Here is a 19,461-nt window from a genome sequence, read left to right on the forward strand (position 1 = left end):
CGGATGAAATTCAGGAATTCCGCATGTGACCACGAGATCTCATTTGAACCTAAGTTTGTTCAAATCGGTTCAGCCGTCTCTGAGAAAACCTAGTGAGATTATTTAACACCAACACACACATATATACACACACACAGCCATTGCTCAGCTCTACGAACTAAGTCGAATGGTATATGACACTTGGTCCTGCAATTTTTACCAGTCGATTTTTCAAGAGATTGCATAACCTTTCTATATGAAAAAGGCAAAACTCTAATCACCATCATTTCTGAGCTCCAAGTAACCAAACCTTCGCTCTGAAATGTATGCAGACCGGGTGTGTGACAGTGCACCTAACGAAATCAGTTCTGTTTCCTAACTAGGCACGCTTCACATGAACCCACAGCTAAAAAGATGTTTCATCATTCTTTGCTTCTTGTAAACGTCTCCAGATCGAGTTGAGGCTGATATGAATTCCTTTTCTGACAAGCTTTAGCTTGGCTTCATACTAGTGCAGAAACTGGGTAACTTCTGAATGCCCGCGTAGTAAAGTAAGACGTAGTAGTGACGTGTTTTCGGACGTCTCTCTTCTTTCCCACGTTTAGGAATATCACTTCAGAAAAAACCTTTTCGACTTTTTAATAATCCAGTCTATGAAATAGAATACGATAGTATCGATCCTTTTGCATGAGTTGAATAAACCTCCTCTATCGTCGAAGTTTTCTAGCTCCACTAATGTAAATAAGCGACTGTACCGTAGCCGATCGAATATACGATCCTGCCAGAAAAAAGGATAACTTCATCGTAACTATTAAAAATCTCGCCTCCGTTGGGCAGTAAAATAATAACAGGATTCATGATTCATTATAATAGTATCATCAATATAATTTTTTATAATAGTATCATCACCATCTCTCTGGTAATGCTCGGATACCGCAATGAGAGTTCTTCTTTAGTTAGTGGTAATGAGTGGTAATGTCCGACGAAAATGACTTCTCAAAAATGACGAACTTCCCATTTTAGCGTTTCCAAGTAAGTTTTTACGGCTTTCGAATCATGGGGTCTTGCATTGCCATGTGGCAGAATTACTTTATCGTGACGATCTGCACATTGCGGCCGCTTATCCAGCAATGCTCTATTAAAACACATCAATTGTCCCCAGTATACGTCACCAGTGATGGTTCCACCCCCATGTTTTCCACAGAATCTTTAAAATCATAGTTTCCATTTTTTGAACCGCGCATACACTTTCTGCGGGTTTGCTTAGCGAGAGGATGTTCATTGTATATTTCCACTAAAATGAAATAATGAAACATTCCTTCTCGCAAACACTCTACAATGCAACGAACACACTAACGAAATGTCATATATTGACAACAGGCGCGTATACAGAGGGGTTTTAGGAGTTCAACCCCTCTTCCTTCCCGAAACTCAAGAAATTATTAGAAGAGACCGGGGCTAGATCAAACACAGGGTTAACCGTACAACTTAAATATCTTATAAATGGTAACGATTTCGTTTTTGCCCCGCGGTTTCAGAAATATTTAATTTTGGGTAGGTCACCTCTGGGCGACTTGATATGAAAACTAATGCATATTTTTCCAAATCACAAATTGGGAATTGTAGCTGAAGGTTGAATCTACACAACAGTAGAGATAACTAGGGTAGAAACCTAGTTGTAATGGAAGTTTTTTTCAATTTCCAAAAAGTGTCCGGTTTAGCCTCGGTCTTCCCTATATTATGAAAACTTAAGTTAAATATAAAATGAATAATTTCCAACAAACGACTGTATAACCAAAAAAAATCATGCATATTTCCTTACGTATGGAATTTGATAAACATGTTCTCAGATAGTATTGTTCAGAACATTCAGGTCGTATTGTTCACCAAGATATATCCCAGATCTTCTCTCTTTCCCACTAATACGTTATGCCGTACTGATTATTTCATATTGACTAATAGATTATTTATTATCAACCGCTTAATATCGATTATTTAGCATTATTTTATCAATTATTTATTATCTTGATATCGATAGTCGATTATTTAATAATTAACTGTCAATTAATCGATTATTTTTTATCGATTTAATTCCAATTAATTAATATTGATTAATCGATTAGTTCACATCTACACGGATACAAATCCATTATCGGAACCATGATTCAGGAATCATGGAAATCATGACACATGTGTTCTCGTGAAATCATAACTATTACTGATGATTTTATGAGCAAAATTATTCATATTATGAGCAATAACTCATCTTCCATTAAAATTTTCATGATTTAAATCATTAAGGAATGTAGTATAGGTATCGATTGTTCGATTTCGAAATATCGATTATTGTATATGAATTCCTCAATTATTTAGTGTCGATTAATCCATTATTCAATAATGCTTGATCGATTATTTAATATCAGTTGACCGATTTTGTCGTGAATACGACTTACTTTACTATGGGACGCCTTTTCATAATTCACCCTCCGAAAGCATGATAAGTTTTTGATAGTGAATATTTCTCGTTGTATCTAACGTATCAACATAATGTTTGCTATATGATCATCAACTTATCTGCTGAAATATGAAAATCGGAAGTGAATATAATCAGCTTAGTGAAGGTTTGCAGTCTGAAAGAGAGATTAGAAAATGTTCGTATTTTTTTGGTTTGTTTTTTAATTGAATTTTGTGTGTATTGGTTTGAATTAGCGATGTTGAGCTCAGAGCAGTGCAGTAAAACTTCATTCAATTCAATTGAAACTGAATGTGGAACACATTGACGATCTCTCTAATGCAGTAAACTTTACTCTCTGACACACACAATGTTTGCTGACGGCCCGAACTCTTCAATCGAGGCTCAGTTTAGCCACCGTCAGTTGATCTCTTGAAGTAACAAAATATCTCTTTCAATAGTGTGAGTGCGGCCTTCAAATGAGGTTCATGTAAACATTCGAATTGGTTCAAGATAATAGATGAAAGACACACCAGATAGCTGAAATATCAATCACAGAATACACATAAATTAATAATTTCCTCCTTCAGTTTTCATTTTTAATACTTTACTCCATTTATTATTCTATTCGTTCGAACTTGCTTACTACCAAGAGCGAAGGCAATGAAGTAGTTAGACTACTTGGCACTCGAAACTGAGCAAGCAAAACTTCAAATGACTAGGTACGATTATTCAACTGACGATGAATTCTGGGAGCAAAGTCAAATGAATTAGTAGGGATATGCTGACGGTCAGCGGCCATAAATTTCATTTTCATCTTATATTATTCGATTGAAAACGAAATTTTACCGCACCGGTTCAGAGGTGCAAGTGGTGTCAGATATTATTATTGTCATTACATTCGCCTTAAAAAAGAGTAAATTTATTGCAATCACTTGAAAAATCGACTAGTAAAAATTGGTCCGGAGGGCCAAGTGTCATATACCATTCGACTCACTTCATCAAGCTGAGTAATGTCTGTGTGTGTATGAGCCAAATAATCTCACTAGGTTTTCTCGATGGCTAAACCGATTTCGACAAACTTTCATTCAAATGAAACGTCTCTTGGGTAAAGTGTGTTAAATATTGTACACCGTCACTTAAACCGGCGAAATAAAAGTCGCAAAAATTTTTCTAAACTGAACTCAAAACTTCACAAATCAATAGCCATTATCAGTAGGCAAATAAACAAACCGACTCCGGCTATCCTGGTTCCCGGTTTCCGGTTCCGGAAGCACCGGAAATAGTAATCATATATTCCAAAATGGATTTCACCCAATTTCCACAAACTTAGATTCAAATGAAAGGGTTCACGGTCTCATACGGAATTTCTGAATTTCAGAAAATATTCATATGCTCAAAAATGAATCTCACTCACTTTTCTCAGAGTTTGCAAAACTGATATTACCAATCGTAGAGTCAAATGAAAGGTCTTATGGTCCTACCAAAAACTACTGCATATTTTCGGAGTCAACAAAAATTTAAACCGTCGTTTAGACTACGATGGCAAAATCGTATAAAAACTTCAAAATTTGAATAAAAACTAGTAGAGTTTGTACGTCATGTTAGTTAATGGCCGTACGAACCTACTTCGATTATATCGGTTCTCGGGTTCCGGCGCTGGAAGTACCTATAATATTGAACCCACTTCGTTTTCTTTAGGATGACCTAAGCGATCAAAGCACTCTTTCATTCTGTATGTTATACTAGTTAATGCACAAACAATCACTTGGATTAAAACAGGTTTTTATTATGAAGAATTGTACAAATTATCACGTAATATTTAATTGTATGTCAGATTGTTTGATGTAACTAATCCGTACTTTAGTGTAAGTACTTACTCTTACTCTTTCAGTCGTAGACCACGCGGGTCTCTGCTGTATACAGGAGGCGTCTCCATTCAACTAGGTTCATGGCTGTTCGCCGCCAGCCTGCGTAGCTGCGAAGCGTCCGCAGGTCGTCCTCAAGTTGATCGATCCATCTTGCCCGCTGCGCGCCTCTTCTTCTTATACCGGTCGAATCATTATCGAGGATCATTTTAACAGGGTTGTTCTCCGACATTCTAACAACATGCCCGGCCCACCGTAACCGCCCGATCTTGGCCGTTTGAACGAGGGTTGGTCCTCCCAGCAACTGGTGCAGTTCCCAGCAACTGGTGCAGTTCATTCGCCTTCTCCACGTACCGTCTTCCATCCGCACTCCGCCGAAGATGGTTCGCAACACCTTCCGTTCAAAAACACCAAGTGCGCGTTGATCCTCCGCAAGCATTGTCCAGGACTCGTGCCCGTAGAGGATAACCGGTCTAACCAGCGTTTTGTAGATAGTTAACTTCGTACGACGGCGAATTTTGCTCGATCGAAGCGTCCTGCGCAGTCCAAAGTAAGCACGATTTCCTGACAATATGCGTCTCTGAATTTCTCTGCTGGTGTCATTATCGGCAGTCACCAGTGAGCCCAAGTACACGAACTCGTCGACCATTTCGATTTCATCACCACCAATCAGAAGTCGTAATGGGTGGCTGACGTTATCTTCTCTCGAGCCCCTGCCTTTCATGTACTTTGTCTTTGACACATTGATGTCTAGTCCGATCCGCTAGGCCTCAGCTTTTAGTCCGATGTACGTATCTTCCATCTTCTCAAAGTTGCGTGCTATACTATCAATATCATCAGCGAAACCAAGTAGCTGGGCGGACTTTCTGAAAATCGTGCCACTCGTGTCTATCCTCGCTCTTCTTATCACACCCTTTAAAGCAATGTTGTTTTAGTGTAAGTGCATCCTTCGAATAGTGAAGAAGGGGAAAGCTTGCACAGTTTACACAATCGATCAGCCAACTGACATTCTGAAGTGTGAAGGAAGCGTGCCAGGTTTATTTGTATTCACGTCATCCAGTTATGTCTCTGACATAACCTGCCCACCTTTTTTTACACAGACTGATTCAATTCAGAGTTTTGTAAACTTACATAAGTAGGATTGCGAATGTATGCAAGTTTTACCACATTCATGAAACCTGCGATCGTTCCTAAATACGCAGTTAATGTTAAAATGTACACTCTCTCAAAAAACTCGATTACTTCCAATTCTATTTAAAATAATATAGAGCTATCATTTTTTAATAAGGAATGCTAGTTTACTCATTTTTCCAGAAGAGCTAGTTCTTTTGAACCGTTCTCGAACGGATTGCCCATCTTTACTTCTTACCAGGCCCGTGCACAGGAGTCATTTAGGGGGGGAGGGGGGGGGGGGGTGTCTTGAAAGGGATTGGTGGTCTGGTGATCAAATTTGACGATGGCGCAAAAGTTTGAAAGAACATCTACAATATTGACGCTGAAAAACAAATTCTGAGAACGAAGTATAAATTGTCATGTTATTTGCACTTTTGTAAAATAGAAACCCCTTACCCCTCCTGTGCACGGGCATGCTTCTTACTTTTAATAGGTTCGAGAACATTGAACAGAAATGTGTTTATGTGGGTGTCTAATTACCAGATCTGTGAACTGGAGGAATTTGTTTACTATATTTGAGAAATAAGCTTCACACATTCTTTTGTGAATTTCGCAAACAATTGTGTTTGCAGTTTTTTTTTCATTCGCCACCTTGTAATTCCGGAATCGGAAGTCAGTTCCATATGAAATTCAAAAATTTTCTTCGGGCCAATTTGAATCTAAGTTTGTGAAAATCAGTTCAAACGTCTCGAAGAAAAGTTGTTACATATTTTAGTTACATACCCACAAACACACACATTTCGCGATCTCTACAAGGTGATTCAAAGGGTATATGATAGTCCACCCTTCGGTCTTCGTTTTTCACAGTGATTGTGTAGAATTTCTTTAAGTAGTAGCCCTGATGCAGCAGAACGAAAATCGTGTCGTGGATCGAATTTCAGTAGAATAAACATATCAACACAAAATGCGATACAACTTCAAAGCTCTCTCGGTAATCGACTACCCAGAGAAATAAACTCATGTTAACAATATGAATAATTCATTACTGAACTACCATTTCCTGTGATACATGTGGGAATGCGGAGGCCTCCTCGGTTTCGAAATCAAAGATGTTTCCCTTTCCAACTAGATCTGCACTCGAACGTGGTCGGGATCAATGGAGTTTGCACAAAGTTGTTATTCCCAATCATGTTACATCAAATGAACCTTTGAAAATCTTAATAGATCTAGAATCTAGATCAAAAACGAAGTAGCGACACACGGGCAGTTGCATTAAGGTCCTTTCTTAGATTTTCATAGAGGAAACTAGCATTTGGTGGATTAAAGAATGAAACCAAAATTACTATGTATTGAATCAATGCCCGGTATTTATTCAATAATATAAGTTTAAAGGCACACTGCTTAAACTTAAGCTCTAAGATACCGAGGGCATCAATGCCCGATATGGTTTAAAAGTACGTTCGACAGAAACAAATATCATACATTTTCTTGTTGAACAGATATACTTCTCAAAGGCCTCTGAGATTGATTCTTTATCCACTCTAACTAAACTAAACCTATAAAATTTGACAGCATTTTACGGTAGCAATCGACCTGAGAAAATTTTCTTGAGTGAGTGAGTTCGAAAATCAAACTTTAACTGGGAATTAGTGGTCGATAAATACTGATCTACCAGATTGAACATTATCCGTAAAAGCTGTGAATTTCCGTCATCGAAAATAATTTTATTTTATCGTCTAAGTTGAAATCGATATCCTTCACTGAACTTATCTCCCTTTCGGGACAAGCAAAGCAATAAATAATTCAACCTCAAGGTATCGATTGACCCATCGGAAGGATGTGTATGGGCGGGAAACTGACCACCACTGCGCCCGGCTTCGCCAGCAAATTCCATCAATCAGTGCGGTTGAGATCTGTTGAATAATTAGTCAACCGATGTGCTGGAGTGGAATCATTCCCGGCAGAGTATTATTCAGTAAAGTACGTCTTGGCAGTTGGATGGGTGATGGCGAACGGACAGTCGATGCCCACTCTCGTCCGTGACGCCCATTGGTATTCGATAGGGGTACTTCATCATCATTTCCCCCTGAGTGCTGTTTCTCGGGAAACACCACATCGGTGTATGATGGGCCAGTCGGGTTTCCCCCGAAGGCATATCTGGTAATTGTGTAAACAAGCTTCTAATGACCCGGCAGCTAGGATTTGCAAAAAAAGTGATGAATAATTTACTAACAAGCACATACTAGTCGTACTTATCGTACTTCTCAATAACATGAAAAACTGATTTTACTATTGTACACGGATACGCAAACCAATATGGACAAAATAAGAGTCGCCGAAAGACCAATCATTATATCTGAATAAGTTAATGCAAACGAGGCCATTAAATTCACCAAATAACAAAAACTAAAACAATCGTTCAAAGATTCTGACATTCTCACGCATCCATGCGATCATTTCAGTAAAAGTGTACGAAGAACGTTTGTCAACAGCCAGAAAGATTGAAGGAAAAATTTCGGAAATCAGTGACTGGTAAAACATCAGCTGTATCAAGCGAAGCTCCAACCATTCCGTTCGAGATGTCACGAGCAAAACAAACAAAAAAAACCTTCTTTATCCACCTAGTGGTGTAAGGAAGCCTGGCACATATTATTCCTTGTCTCCTGTAAGTTATAGCAGGATACATCAAAATACTAAACATAAAAAAGTTTCAGATTTCTTTTGAATGATTCTGCATGCTACATAAAAATTTAAGTTAGTGAAAATCGATTCACCCATATGTGAGAAAATGAATTCATTTTACAGATTTTTACCACTATTTTCGGTATTTCTGAAATCGAAAACTGGATTCCGGTGTAGTGAAATTCGGAGAATTCAAATATCAATTCATAAAAACTACATATTCAAACATTTTTGAGCCGAAGTTAGAAGATTTCTTACGATTTCTCATGACGGTTTGAAATTTCGTCTTCGTCTTGTAATGTTAGAACCGAAAGTCGGACTTGGATAAAATTAAGCAATTTTTTTAATGAAAATCTGATATGAGATTATTTAATCAGAGACTACCATGTTCTGCATACTAGAGAATTTGAAGAACTCGTTACTCATAATATGGTGAAAATCTCTTCTTAATCCAGGATAGTTACTAATACGAACTTGAGCTGATTTAAAACATAAATTTATTCAAATTGTTTCGGTTAATTCAGCAAAGCATGACTGAACACTCACGTCGCATATTCCAGAACATTCTCGAAAATAAAAGTATCAACAATAATACACAGTGTTCAGTTCGTCGAGCTGAATCGAATGGTATATTACATTCGGTCCTCGGTTGAAAGTCGGTTTACACAGTGATTGCTTAGCTTTTCTATAAAAGAAAAGCGAAAAGTTTGGATAGAAAAAGAACAGTAGTATTCAAACGAGCTTAAGTTTGTAAGAATCGGTTCAGCTATACCCGAAAAAATGGTGCGAAGAGAAACATCGTTGAAAAAGTGCACAGACACACACATACCTTTTTCGATCTCATTGCACAGTGGTCCGAAACGGGAAATTAGCGTGACAAAAATATTTTCACTATTAAATATTAGTTTTTTGTAGTTGGTGTCTTCACAAAAGTTGTTTGTAATTTTATTTTGAGCAACTTTGCTGAAAAAAGCACCTCTCTAGCTTTTCATTTGATCGAGTTACATCAATTTTCCCGAGTAAAAGTAGGGTGGCTCCTGAAAAATCACATTTTTTATTCTAACTTTTTTGTGAAACGTTCTACGGAAAAGTTTTCTTTAGAAAAGTTGTTGTACTAACTATTGCGCATAATTTTGCTTAACCAAGCTTTTCATATGAGCTACCAGTAAAAATTTATGATTATTTTTTCATCAAAAACTAGTCAAGCTTCAATTATCAATATTCATTAGATGTCAGATCGATAAAAATATATCCTATGTGGTTCCTGAAAGGTCATAATATAAAAAAAAAATTCAAGAGAAATTTGGGAGGGTGTTATTTTTTTTACTTATTTAAATTAGTTTTAAAAATACCTTCAAAAATCTCAAAAACATTGCATAACTTTTAAACGCCTTAACGTATCAACATACTTTCTTCAGTAAAATCATAGTATCAAATTAGTTCTACAAGTGTTCCATACATTGTCCTTTCGAGAAATGAAACACACAGAAACTACAGCCGAAAATACATTGCAGAACAATTTTAAATAATTTATTACAAAAAAACTACTTCAATTGAGTTTGAGCAACTGAGGATTAGAGATACTGTGTAATATGGTTATTCCGAGCTAGCTGGCCATGATAAATTTATGAACAGAAATTTTCATGATCTCGACAACCATTCCAACAAGCTGGTGCAAGTTAGTAAAATGCAAATATTTTTATCCACATCGTGCCATGACGCCTATGACACTGGCCCTTCTTTCTCATCCACTTGTGTACCGAATAGCCTGTGAAAGCTGGAAAACGACGCACAATGAGTTTTGGTTCGAATAAATACATTCTATTCATTTTAACAAACCAATGATTTTATTGGGTTTCAGGAAGTGTTTTAAATAACAAAAAATCGATTTTCGGCTGTAGTTTTTGCGTGTCTCATCTCTCTAGTTAGTACCACAACTCTTCTAAAGAAAACTTTCCCGTAGAACGTTTCACAAAAAAGTTAGAACAAAAAAAGTGATTTTTCAAGAGCCACTCGGGAAAATTGATGTAACTAGATCAAATGAAAAGCTAGAGAGGTGCTTTTTTCAGCAAAGTTGCTCAAAATAAAATTTCCTACAACATTATTGTACAACAAAATCATTTTTGAGTTCAATAAGGTAAGTTAGATTTCAGATTTCATTCTAAATGAGGACCACCCTAGTAACACTTTTCATCAAAAGGAGCGCCATTTGATTACAAACAACTTTTGTGAAAACACCAACTACAAAAAACTAATATTTAATAGTGAAAATATTTTTGTCACGCTAATTTCCCGTTTCGGACCATAGTGCATTGAATGGTATATAACACTAGGTGTCTCTTGAGCTCCGATAGAAAACCCGTTTTCCAGCAATTTGCAATAACCTTGATGCTGATCGCCGATGTTTGTAAAAGGCATACGTTTATTTCAAGTACGAAGCTGCAAAAATTGTAATGACTTCAAACTCTACCAACACAAAAAGTTTGCGACTGGTAAGGATTAATTTGACAGTTATTTTCATTTCGAATTTCGAAATCATAAGTGTTCTGTCGTGTTCGTGCTGCATTTGAAAAACATCATCAGGCAGAATTATTATGGAAATACTGACAATGTACCCAGTTTGAGACGCAATACAAAACAAAATTTCGACGAATTCGTCAAAAAGACAAATTATTTGCATTCACTTCTTCATTATTTTTTCACTTTTCACAGAAAACTGAACCAAAAGGTTTACTCGAAATATCTTTTTTCGAATAATCGCATTACCATCTAACAAAGAAAGTCCTCCCTCAGACGATTTGATTCGCAATGCATTTGTCTCGTCTCAATCAAGCGAATAAGGCGTCGTAATTGGAAAAAGCCATTTCGTAACTTTCAACCTCCGTTTGCTACGATTCCCCGAACAAAACCATTTTTAATTCCGAACAATTCGTCTTTTTTCTCTATCTGTCTTTCTCTCTTTCTCTCTTCCTTCACAGAGCTCTACAAGCAATCGGGAAAAATTGCCCTCGTCACCGGTGGAAACCGCGGCATCGGGTTGCGCATCGTGAAAAAACTCGTCGAATGTGACATCGAGGTGATACTAGGTAGGTTCCGTTGCATTGTTTCAGAGGACTATTTTTTCTGTGCGCTTGAAGCATTCAACAACAACAAAAAATGTGATTCCATACGGCTATCAAAGCAATCCGCTGTGAGGTTGCCTAGTCTATCGAGAATCGTAGTCCGGGGTAACTGGATTAGACAGGAAGTTGAATGCCGGTCGTGGGCGATCATAGCAATCTGCAGCGCTATTGTTCATCTCTCTGAACAATGCTCTGCTGGATTTGCATAGCCAATTAATTGGATGAGACATTTTCTAACACTTTCCAAAAAGTTGTATGTATGGAAAACAAGCTCGTTTTAACATTTTTTTCCATTCTTCCCATCCCCTTTACTCATCATATAAACCATCCGGCATTGACCTGTCGAACAATGAACGACGCCTACAACAGGTGTCCGCAACCCGGAGGGATCAAAAAAGACCGTCGAGGAGTATCTGGAGCAGGGTAAGGTGCTGCCCGGGGCCAAGCTGCACTACGAAAAGCTGGATATTGGTAACCTAAAATCTGTGCGGGAGTTTGCAGCCCGGGTTCAATCCAAATTTGACAAAATTCACATCCTCATCAACAATGGTACGGTATCCCAGGTGAAACAGGTGGAACACAGAAATATGATTCGTTTTTTTTTTGTTCTCTTCTCCAGCCGGTGTGATGGGCGTTCCGTACAAGTTGACGGACGAGGGATTTGAGTCCCACATGGCGATCAACTACTACGGTCACTTTTTGTTGACCCATTTGCTGCTGCCGCAGCTGCGTGCCGCGGGAAGCAAGGATTTACGGGCCCGAATCGTCAACGTGTCGTCGTGCGTCAACAAAATCGGTGAAATCGACTATTGGGACATCAATCGGACGTAAGTTGATTCATGAATGACAATGTTTGATTATTTAACATGTGTCCAAGGTGTATGATGCCTTTCTCATATAACTCATATTTTCACAAACATTACAAAGGGGCTTTTCTAAAAGTTTATAATCGAATGTTGAATAAAAACTGGACAGTTTATTAGGATATAAGCTAGCTTAACCTTTTCAAATTGTAAACAGTTTTAAACTAACTTTCCGTTCTCTGCATCGTCACATACATAACAACTCGCCTTTCTTTGCTATAGTGCCACTTTTCAAATTTTACCCTTTGTAAGAGGGATATGTTTCGAATCCAGAATATATCTTGCTAAATCTGACGTATAAAAAAATTTCTATATTCCATCGAGAATAAGATCTAGAATTTATGATACAGTCTTCTGTTGTATGACATAACCACCAATATGTAAATTAAAAATAAAGTGTTCTTAAATGTTTGATATCAACGAGTATGAAAGAGAAAGTATCATACCTTTCTCATACCCGCGACGACGGTTTTGAGGTAGTATGTAGGTATGTAGATAGGCACCATTCTAGCTAGAGTTTTGCTCTGCATGCGGTTCCACTCGACAGTAACTTCAAAATACATTAACTAAAATGGGGTGAGAGGCAACGTAAGGTTGCTGTCAGAGTGAAAGCGTCACGCAAAGCATCGAGGCGCACGTGCGAGCTAGTTGCATTTGATCAGAGCAAACCTGTCACAGTGAATGCGATGCGAAATCAGTACATCGCATTGAATCGCTTCGCTTAGGTCCGCGTTCCGCGCTCACTCTGACATCAACCTAAGTCGAATGATCTACGCGAAGAATCGTGGAAAACAGAGAGTCTCCTAGCTAGAATACATATTAAACAGTCGTAGATCGCACCGTTGACTGCGCCAGAAAAAGTGAAGGGAGCGCTTATTTCACCACATCTTCAAATCGCCTGCCAGATCAGAAACTTTTTCGCAAATTTCGATTATTTTAACAATGAACAATGAACCCTTTATAAAATTTACTCTAATTCACTGGTGTTTTACTAATGAAGTTCAAAAGTTAAAGAATATTTTCGATGTGCCACTGTTGTGAATTACTAAATCATTCTGAATGGACCCCACTGAATCTACCTGGATTTGTGTAAAACAAAATAGCTCGATGAAAATTTTTGAAGGGCAACGGAAAGGCACTAATGCGTCGGTCAAAAAGTCCTCGCTTTGATATAAAAAACCCTACTTCAATCCACCTAGTGGTGTTATCATACCTTTGTCATATAACTCATGTTTTTATTAATATTACTAAGGGATTCTTCTAAAAACTTTTCTTTGAATATTGAATAAAGCTTGCTTCAGATAGAATTGGAACAAAGACAATTGCCTGTATTTCAGTTATTTATTATTGAATTCAAGATCCTTTTTTATACAAATGTAGCGTTTTCTTCATACTTTTAAGAAAAAATACGGATAAAATTATTCGTCTCGGTTTCGAAGGAATTCTCGAATTTTTCCTGTAACACGGCTCATTAGGCGGCACACACCTTCTTCGTCCATCGTTTTAGCTATCTTATTCCACCAGGTCATCATCTGATTGATGTCTTTGACAACCTTTCACTTTGCCCTGAGTCTCCTCTTCATAATTGCCCATTAGTTCTCAATAGAGCGGAACTGGAAGCAGTTGGGTGGGTTAAGGTTTTTCGGAACAAACTGGACCCGTTTCTCTGCATACCATTCTTGAACGACTTTGCTATAATGACAGCTTGCCAAATCTGACCAAAACATTACGGGATGGTCGTGGGATCGAATGAACGGCAAAATTCGTTTTTGGAGACACTCTTTTTGGTATAGTTCAGATGTCATTGTCTTATTTGTAACGAAAACTTTCGTTTTTTTTGCCACAGCTGCAAATCCCCTGCCAAATCATAAATTTTCTTGCAAATTTGTCGGCAAAAACAAATTTAAATTTGGCTGGAACATCCCCCCGAGCCGTTGCCAAGTAAAATTTTTGACCTGGGATTTGCCCGAAGTCAGCCTTGACATAGGTTTCATCGTCCATCAGAAAACACCCGTCGAACTTGGTCAGCACCTGGTCATATAGTTTCCGGGCACGAATTTTGACCACATTATTCTGTTTTATGGTCCGATTTGGCTATTTGCTAGCTCTATACGACTTGATTCCATCCCGGTGTCGAGTTCTCCTCACGGTACTATGGGCAGCACCGAATTTTCTGGCCAAATCACGGTCCGACAGATTAGGATTCCTCTTATTCGTCTTCAAAATCTTACCACGCAGTTTCCGGTCAACAGTTCCACTCCGACGACTGGCTTGAGGCTTCCAAATCGTCGTCAAAGTTTCCTCATACCGTTTGATAACGCGCCATACGGTACTTCTGGGCAATATCAGCTGTTTAGCTAGCCTAGATGCAAACCACAATGGATTTTCCAAATAACTGTGCACAATTTTTTCCCTTCTTTCGGCTTCCATGTTGATTGTTTACAAAGTACAGTCGATTTGCGGAATGTCAAAAATCATACGTTAAGCTGACAAAATTCCCGACATGTGGGCGCCAAGAACTTCCAAATGCGTCCACCAGGAGCGCCACAATATGAGCGAAAGTTTGTTCCATTTCTAAATGAAGCAAGCTTTAAGAACAAAAACTTTACACTAGCACACATTTTTCAATTCTTACCTGTTTTTACTCGAGTTGAAGTTTGTGAAAATCTACTCAGTTATTTCTGAAAAAATGAAGATAGTTCCGTTTTTGAGTTTGCGAACATTATTTCCGGTACTTCCGGAGTAAAATAAACGTATTTGGTCATCATCTAACCAGCCCTGTTACTAACTGAAAACTTATACGACTATTTGAATGTATTTGGCTGTAATGTAAGATTGTAATTTGTAAGATTTGAACATAAGCTTGTGAAAATTGATTGAGCGGTCTTTGAAAAAATCGAGTTTTCTTTTTTAGTTCATTTTGCACATTTTACCCCGTAACTCCGGAAACGGAAGTCGGATCCAGATGAAAATCATCAGCAGGCTATGGGATTAGAAGACCTTTAATTTGATCTTCAAAGAAAGAAAACCGGTCGAGCGATTTCTGAAAAAAATGAGCATACCTTCCCTTCATTCTCTTGCACTTTTCACCCCGTTACTTCCGGACCGGAAATTCGATCCACGTAAAATTCAATAGGAATATATGGAACCAAGAGACCTTTCATTTACATTTATGTTTGCGAAAATCGGTTCAGCCATCTCTGAGAAAAACATGCACACTTTCGCTATACACACAGGCATCAATCTGAATTTTCACAGTGATTGCATAGCCTTCCTATATGAGAAAGGCAACAATACGATTTTATTTATCAATGTATTCTCCTCCAAGAGCAGCACAACTGTTGTAGCTGTGTTCCACGATTTCTCCTTACCCTCAAAAAACGATTCAGTATCATTACATTCAGAACATTTTCAGCAAGCGACTTCAGGGTGGCTCAGTATAGAAAATTGTGTTTGGACTTTCTCATATTGAAAGGTTATGCAAACACTTGAAAAATCGACTAGTCACAATTTTCAGTGTCATATACCATTCCGTTTTGTTCGTCGAGTTGAGCAATATATTTATGTATGTGTCAAATAATGTCACTCATTTTTCTTAGAAATGGCTCCACCAGATGATACGTCTTATGGCCAATTGGTTGTTAATGAATTTCATCCGGATCCGACTCCCGGTTCCAGAACTACAGTGCTAAAAATTACAAACCATCATTTAGAGCGACAATGCAAAAAGGGAAAAAATCTTATAAATTGAGTTTATAACTGTTTACAAATTATTAGTTTATTTCCGAAAAAAAAGGTTTCCACATTTTCCAAGTTTCAAATTAAATTTTTTTGGATGAATCCTCTAGTGATATTTATGAAAATAGGAGTAATAGGAGAAAGCCATCACGACACCAGTAGGTGAATTAAGACAGGTTGTTCAATATTTTCAATTTGATGCTCTATTGATTGGTAGATCAATAGCAGATTGAATGGAATAATTTTGACCATTTTCAGCGAATGTTGGCAGTCCAAAATTTGTCCATTCAATTAGCTGGTTCACTAATACACCGAATTTGCCATAGTCAAAATATTTACAATTATTTCGCGATCTCATTTAGACGACCAAAGCATGGTAAAACATCGGTGTTCGCACGACCAGGTAAAAATTCAGCATACCGGTCAATAGAAGTGCAATTGTTTGAAAATTCACTTTTTTCTCCGAAATTATTTCTTTCTCCATCGTTCCTAATAATTCATTCACTGAATGCAAAATCGGTTCATTGTCGCAAAAATCAATTATCATTAGAGTCACCTGCAAATGAAAAATGGACAGAAACTAAGAAAAAGAGGATTCTTCCGAAAATTATTATCCAATATTTTATTATTTGTATATAGATATCAGCAATAAAAGTAAACACGAAGGGAAAGAAAATCGATTTGAAAGTTATAAGTGTTACTAGTGTGAACTAGAGATGGTCGGGTCTCGGGTATTTTACCCGAAACCCGACCCGTACCCGTACCCGACGGGTTTTTGGTCGGGTTCGGGTAAAAATTTTTATTTTCAATCGGGTACGGGTTTTTGGTCGGGTACGGGTAAAAATTTTTATTTTCAATCGGGAACGGGTCGGATACGGGTAAAAAAATTTACTGCTCACTCGGGTACGGGTCGGGTAAAAAAAATTACTCCTCACTCGGGTACGGGTAAAATTTTTTTCTGATCGATTTCTCGACCATTTGTACTTCACATAAATATGTTAACAAGTTGACGAGAATTTTTATTGCAAAACAGTTCTTCCGAAAAATAAACAATTCGATTCATGGGTTTTGACACTCGCACCTTGGACCAGACCTGACAACTAGCATATTTTTCCAGAAAAAACATTTCTTTTCTTCATTTAAAAAAAAACGATCAATCATAGTTACGTGAAAAGTTGTGTGAATATTTTCCACCCTACTTTTTATAACATATTTAAGACCTACTTTTCACGTAGGTTTTAATGGACTGCCATTTTAAAGCTGTTTAATGCACAATCCAGTAAAAATTATTTGATTCATATATAAAATGTAGTGTAGTACTTATATCACATTCAGATACCAGAAAACTGTTATTTTAAATATTGGTTGGAGATTTTCAAAATTTTCAATTCGCAAAAGACAATAACAATGTGCACTATGTGGAGCACGAGAACATTAAGTACAACATTCCAGTATATATGGAAGATAGTGCTATAGAAGTGCGTGTGCATGATCCTCCCTCAAGCGTCACCGATTCATATATTCGCAAAACTATGTCCCAATACGGAGAGATTATCTCTATGGAAAAAGAAAAGTGGAATATTTTTTTCCCCGGTATTCTTAATGGCATACGTTTATTATGCATACACTTGAAGAAGCCTATACCTTCTTATGTGATTTTCGGTCAAGATACAAGAATTCCGGGCAAATCACTTGTTACCTATGACAATCAGATGGCCACATGTCAATACTGCCAAAAAGCTGTTCACAACGGTAAGCCATGTGATAAACTGGACAAGGAGACAACTACACCAAAGGATTTGGTGATTCCTTCATACCAACCCCAACCAACCCCAGTACACCTGTAACAGCCACCAACAACAATGAAGCATCCCCTTCGACGAAACCATCATCATCCCCTTTAGAACAAAGTACACCAGCTGCAGTTAACAATTTACCCTCCAACCAACCAGCAACTGCAACCAATGGCATACGTTTATTATGCATACACTTGAAGAAGCCTATACCTTCTTATGTGATTTTCGGTCAAGATACAAGAATTCCGGGCAAATCACTTGTTACCTATGACAATCAGATGGCCACATGTCAATACTGCCAAAAAGCTGTTCACAACGGTAAGCCATGTGATAAACTAGACAAAGAGACAACTACACCAAAGGATTTGGTGATTCCTTCATACCAACCCCAACCAACCCCAGTACACCTGTAACAGCCACCAACAACAATGAAGCATCCCCTTCGACGAAACCATCATCATCCCCTTTAGAACAAAGTACACCAGCTGCAGTTAACAATTTACCCTCCAACCAACCAGCAACTGCAACCAATGTACAACTAGGCGCATCTACAGCAACTCTCAACGAGCCCAAGACTACGATCAACAAGAAAAACGAAAATAAAACGGAAATCACACACAACACCGACGATGAAGCAATGGATGATGAGATAAGCCGCGGACGAAGTGACCCCCGATCCTCGTTGGATGGGAATGGAAACTCATCTCCCCCTGGAAAAAGTGTGACAACGAGATCCAATAGCAAAAAAAATTAAGTAACAAAAATTTAAGTAACAAAAACGTAAAGATTTTACGCAAAAAGGCCAGAATAAAAATTTTATTATAAAAAAATGAACATTTATTTCAGAAAATCTGCATAGAAGTTCTTCTTATTCTTCACTTCTGGATGGTGTCACCTCACTTGAAATGACACCGATTGATGGCACAGCAAGTTGGGCTATATTGCCAGTTAATTTTCGTTTCTTTTTACTTGACTACAAGTGAAAATCTCGATGCGTGACAACGTGGAGTCGCAAAAGTACGGGTGAAAATCTTTTCTCGCGGAATATTCAATTTTTCACCGTGTTCACTCGTTGAGGGTTCCACCGGAGGTGGCACAGAAGTTCAATGGCTGTAAAAACCACTGCTTCGTAAAAACCATACCTACCCAAAATTGAATACTGAATTCAACGGGTATTGCGACATTTTGGGTAAATATGCTTCTCGAAAAATTTGAGTAGATATTACTCCCTTTTGTTGATATTTGTAAATGAGTATAAAGTACCAAAGACATTGGAAATCTATTCATGCTTCACAGTGTATATTATGTTTATGTAAGTATTTTAATGTATTTTACTTACCAACTAGAGCCTGATACAGCTCGCTATCTAAAACACTTTATTTTTTCCATCCTGAATTTTGGTAAAATTTTTACTACTCATTCGGGTCGGGTACGGGTACAGTTAATTTTTAATCGGGTACGGGTCGGGTACGGGTAATTTTTTTTATTATTGATCGGGTACGGGTAATTTTTTTTATTTTTTACCGGGTACGGGTCAGGTACGGGTCAGGTACGGGTTATTTTTTTTGCTGATCACTCGGGTACGGGTCGGGTTCGGGTATAAGAATTTCTATACCCGACCATCTCTAGTGTGAACTACGATTAAACATCTTCAGACATGTGTAAAATTGGGTTAGATTAGTTTTCCTCAACGAACATTATTTTAAACCGAATCCAGTGTAATGTTGACATCTCGAGAACTAGAATGTTTAGCGAACAAGTACAATTTGTTTTGGATACTTCACTTGTTATACCCGGGGATTTGAGAAATGGTATTGAACCAAGTTTGGACCGACATTACCATCTCAG

At 37.8% G+C, this 19,461-nt stretch overlaps 1 protein-coding gene across 2 annotated transcripts in view; it reads left to right on the forward strand.

Moving 5' to 3' along the window:
* Window positions 1-19,461, forward strand: part of LOC131435257 (dehydrogenase/reductase SDR family member on chromosome X) — a 71,720-nt gene that overhangs the window by 39,284 nt on the left and 12,975 nt on the right. For both annotated transcript variants that reach the window (XR_009230471.1, XM_058602940.1), the window contains exons 3-5: window positions 11,073-11,180; window positions 11,586-11,765; window positions 11,836-12,043. Coding sequence is in view for 1 of the 2 variants with exons in the window: in XM_058602940.1 (XP_058458923.1) it covers window positions 11,073-11,180; window positions 11,586-11,765; window positions 11,836-12,043 (496 nt within the window). In the remaining variant the exon portion in view is untranslated. The remainder of the gene's footprint in view (window positions 1-11,072; window positions 11,181-11,585; window positions 11,766-11,835; window positions 12,044-19,461) is intronic.

Source organism: Malaya genurostris, chromosome 3, assembly GCF_030247185.1.
Source record: "Malaya genurostris strain Urasoe2022 chromosome 3, Malgen_1.1, whole genome shotgun sequence".
NCBI lineage: Eukaryota > Metazoa > Arthropoda > Insecta > Diptera > Culicidae > Malaya > Malaya genurostris.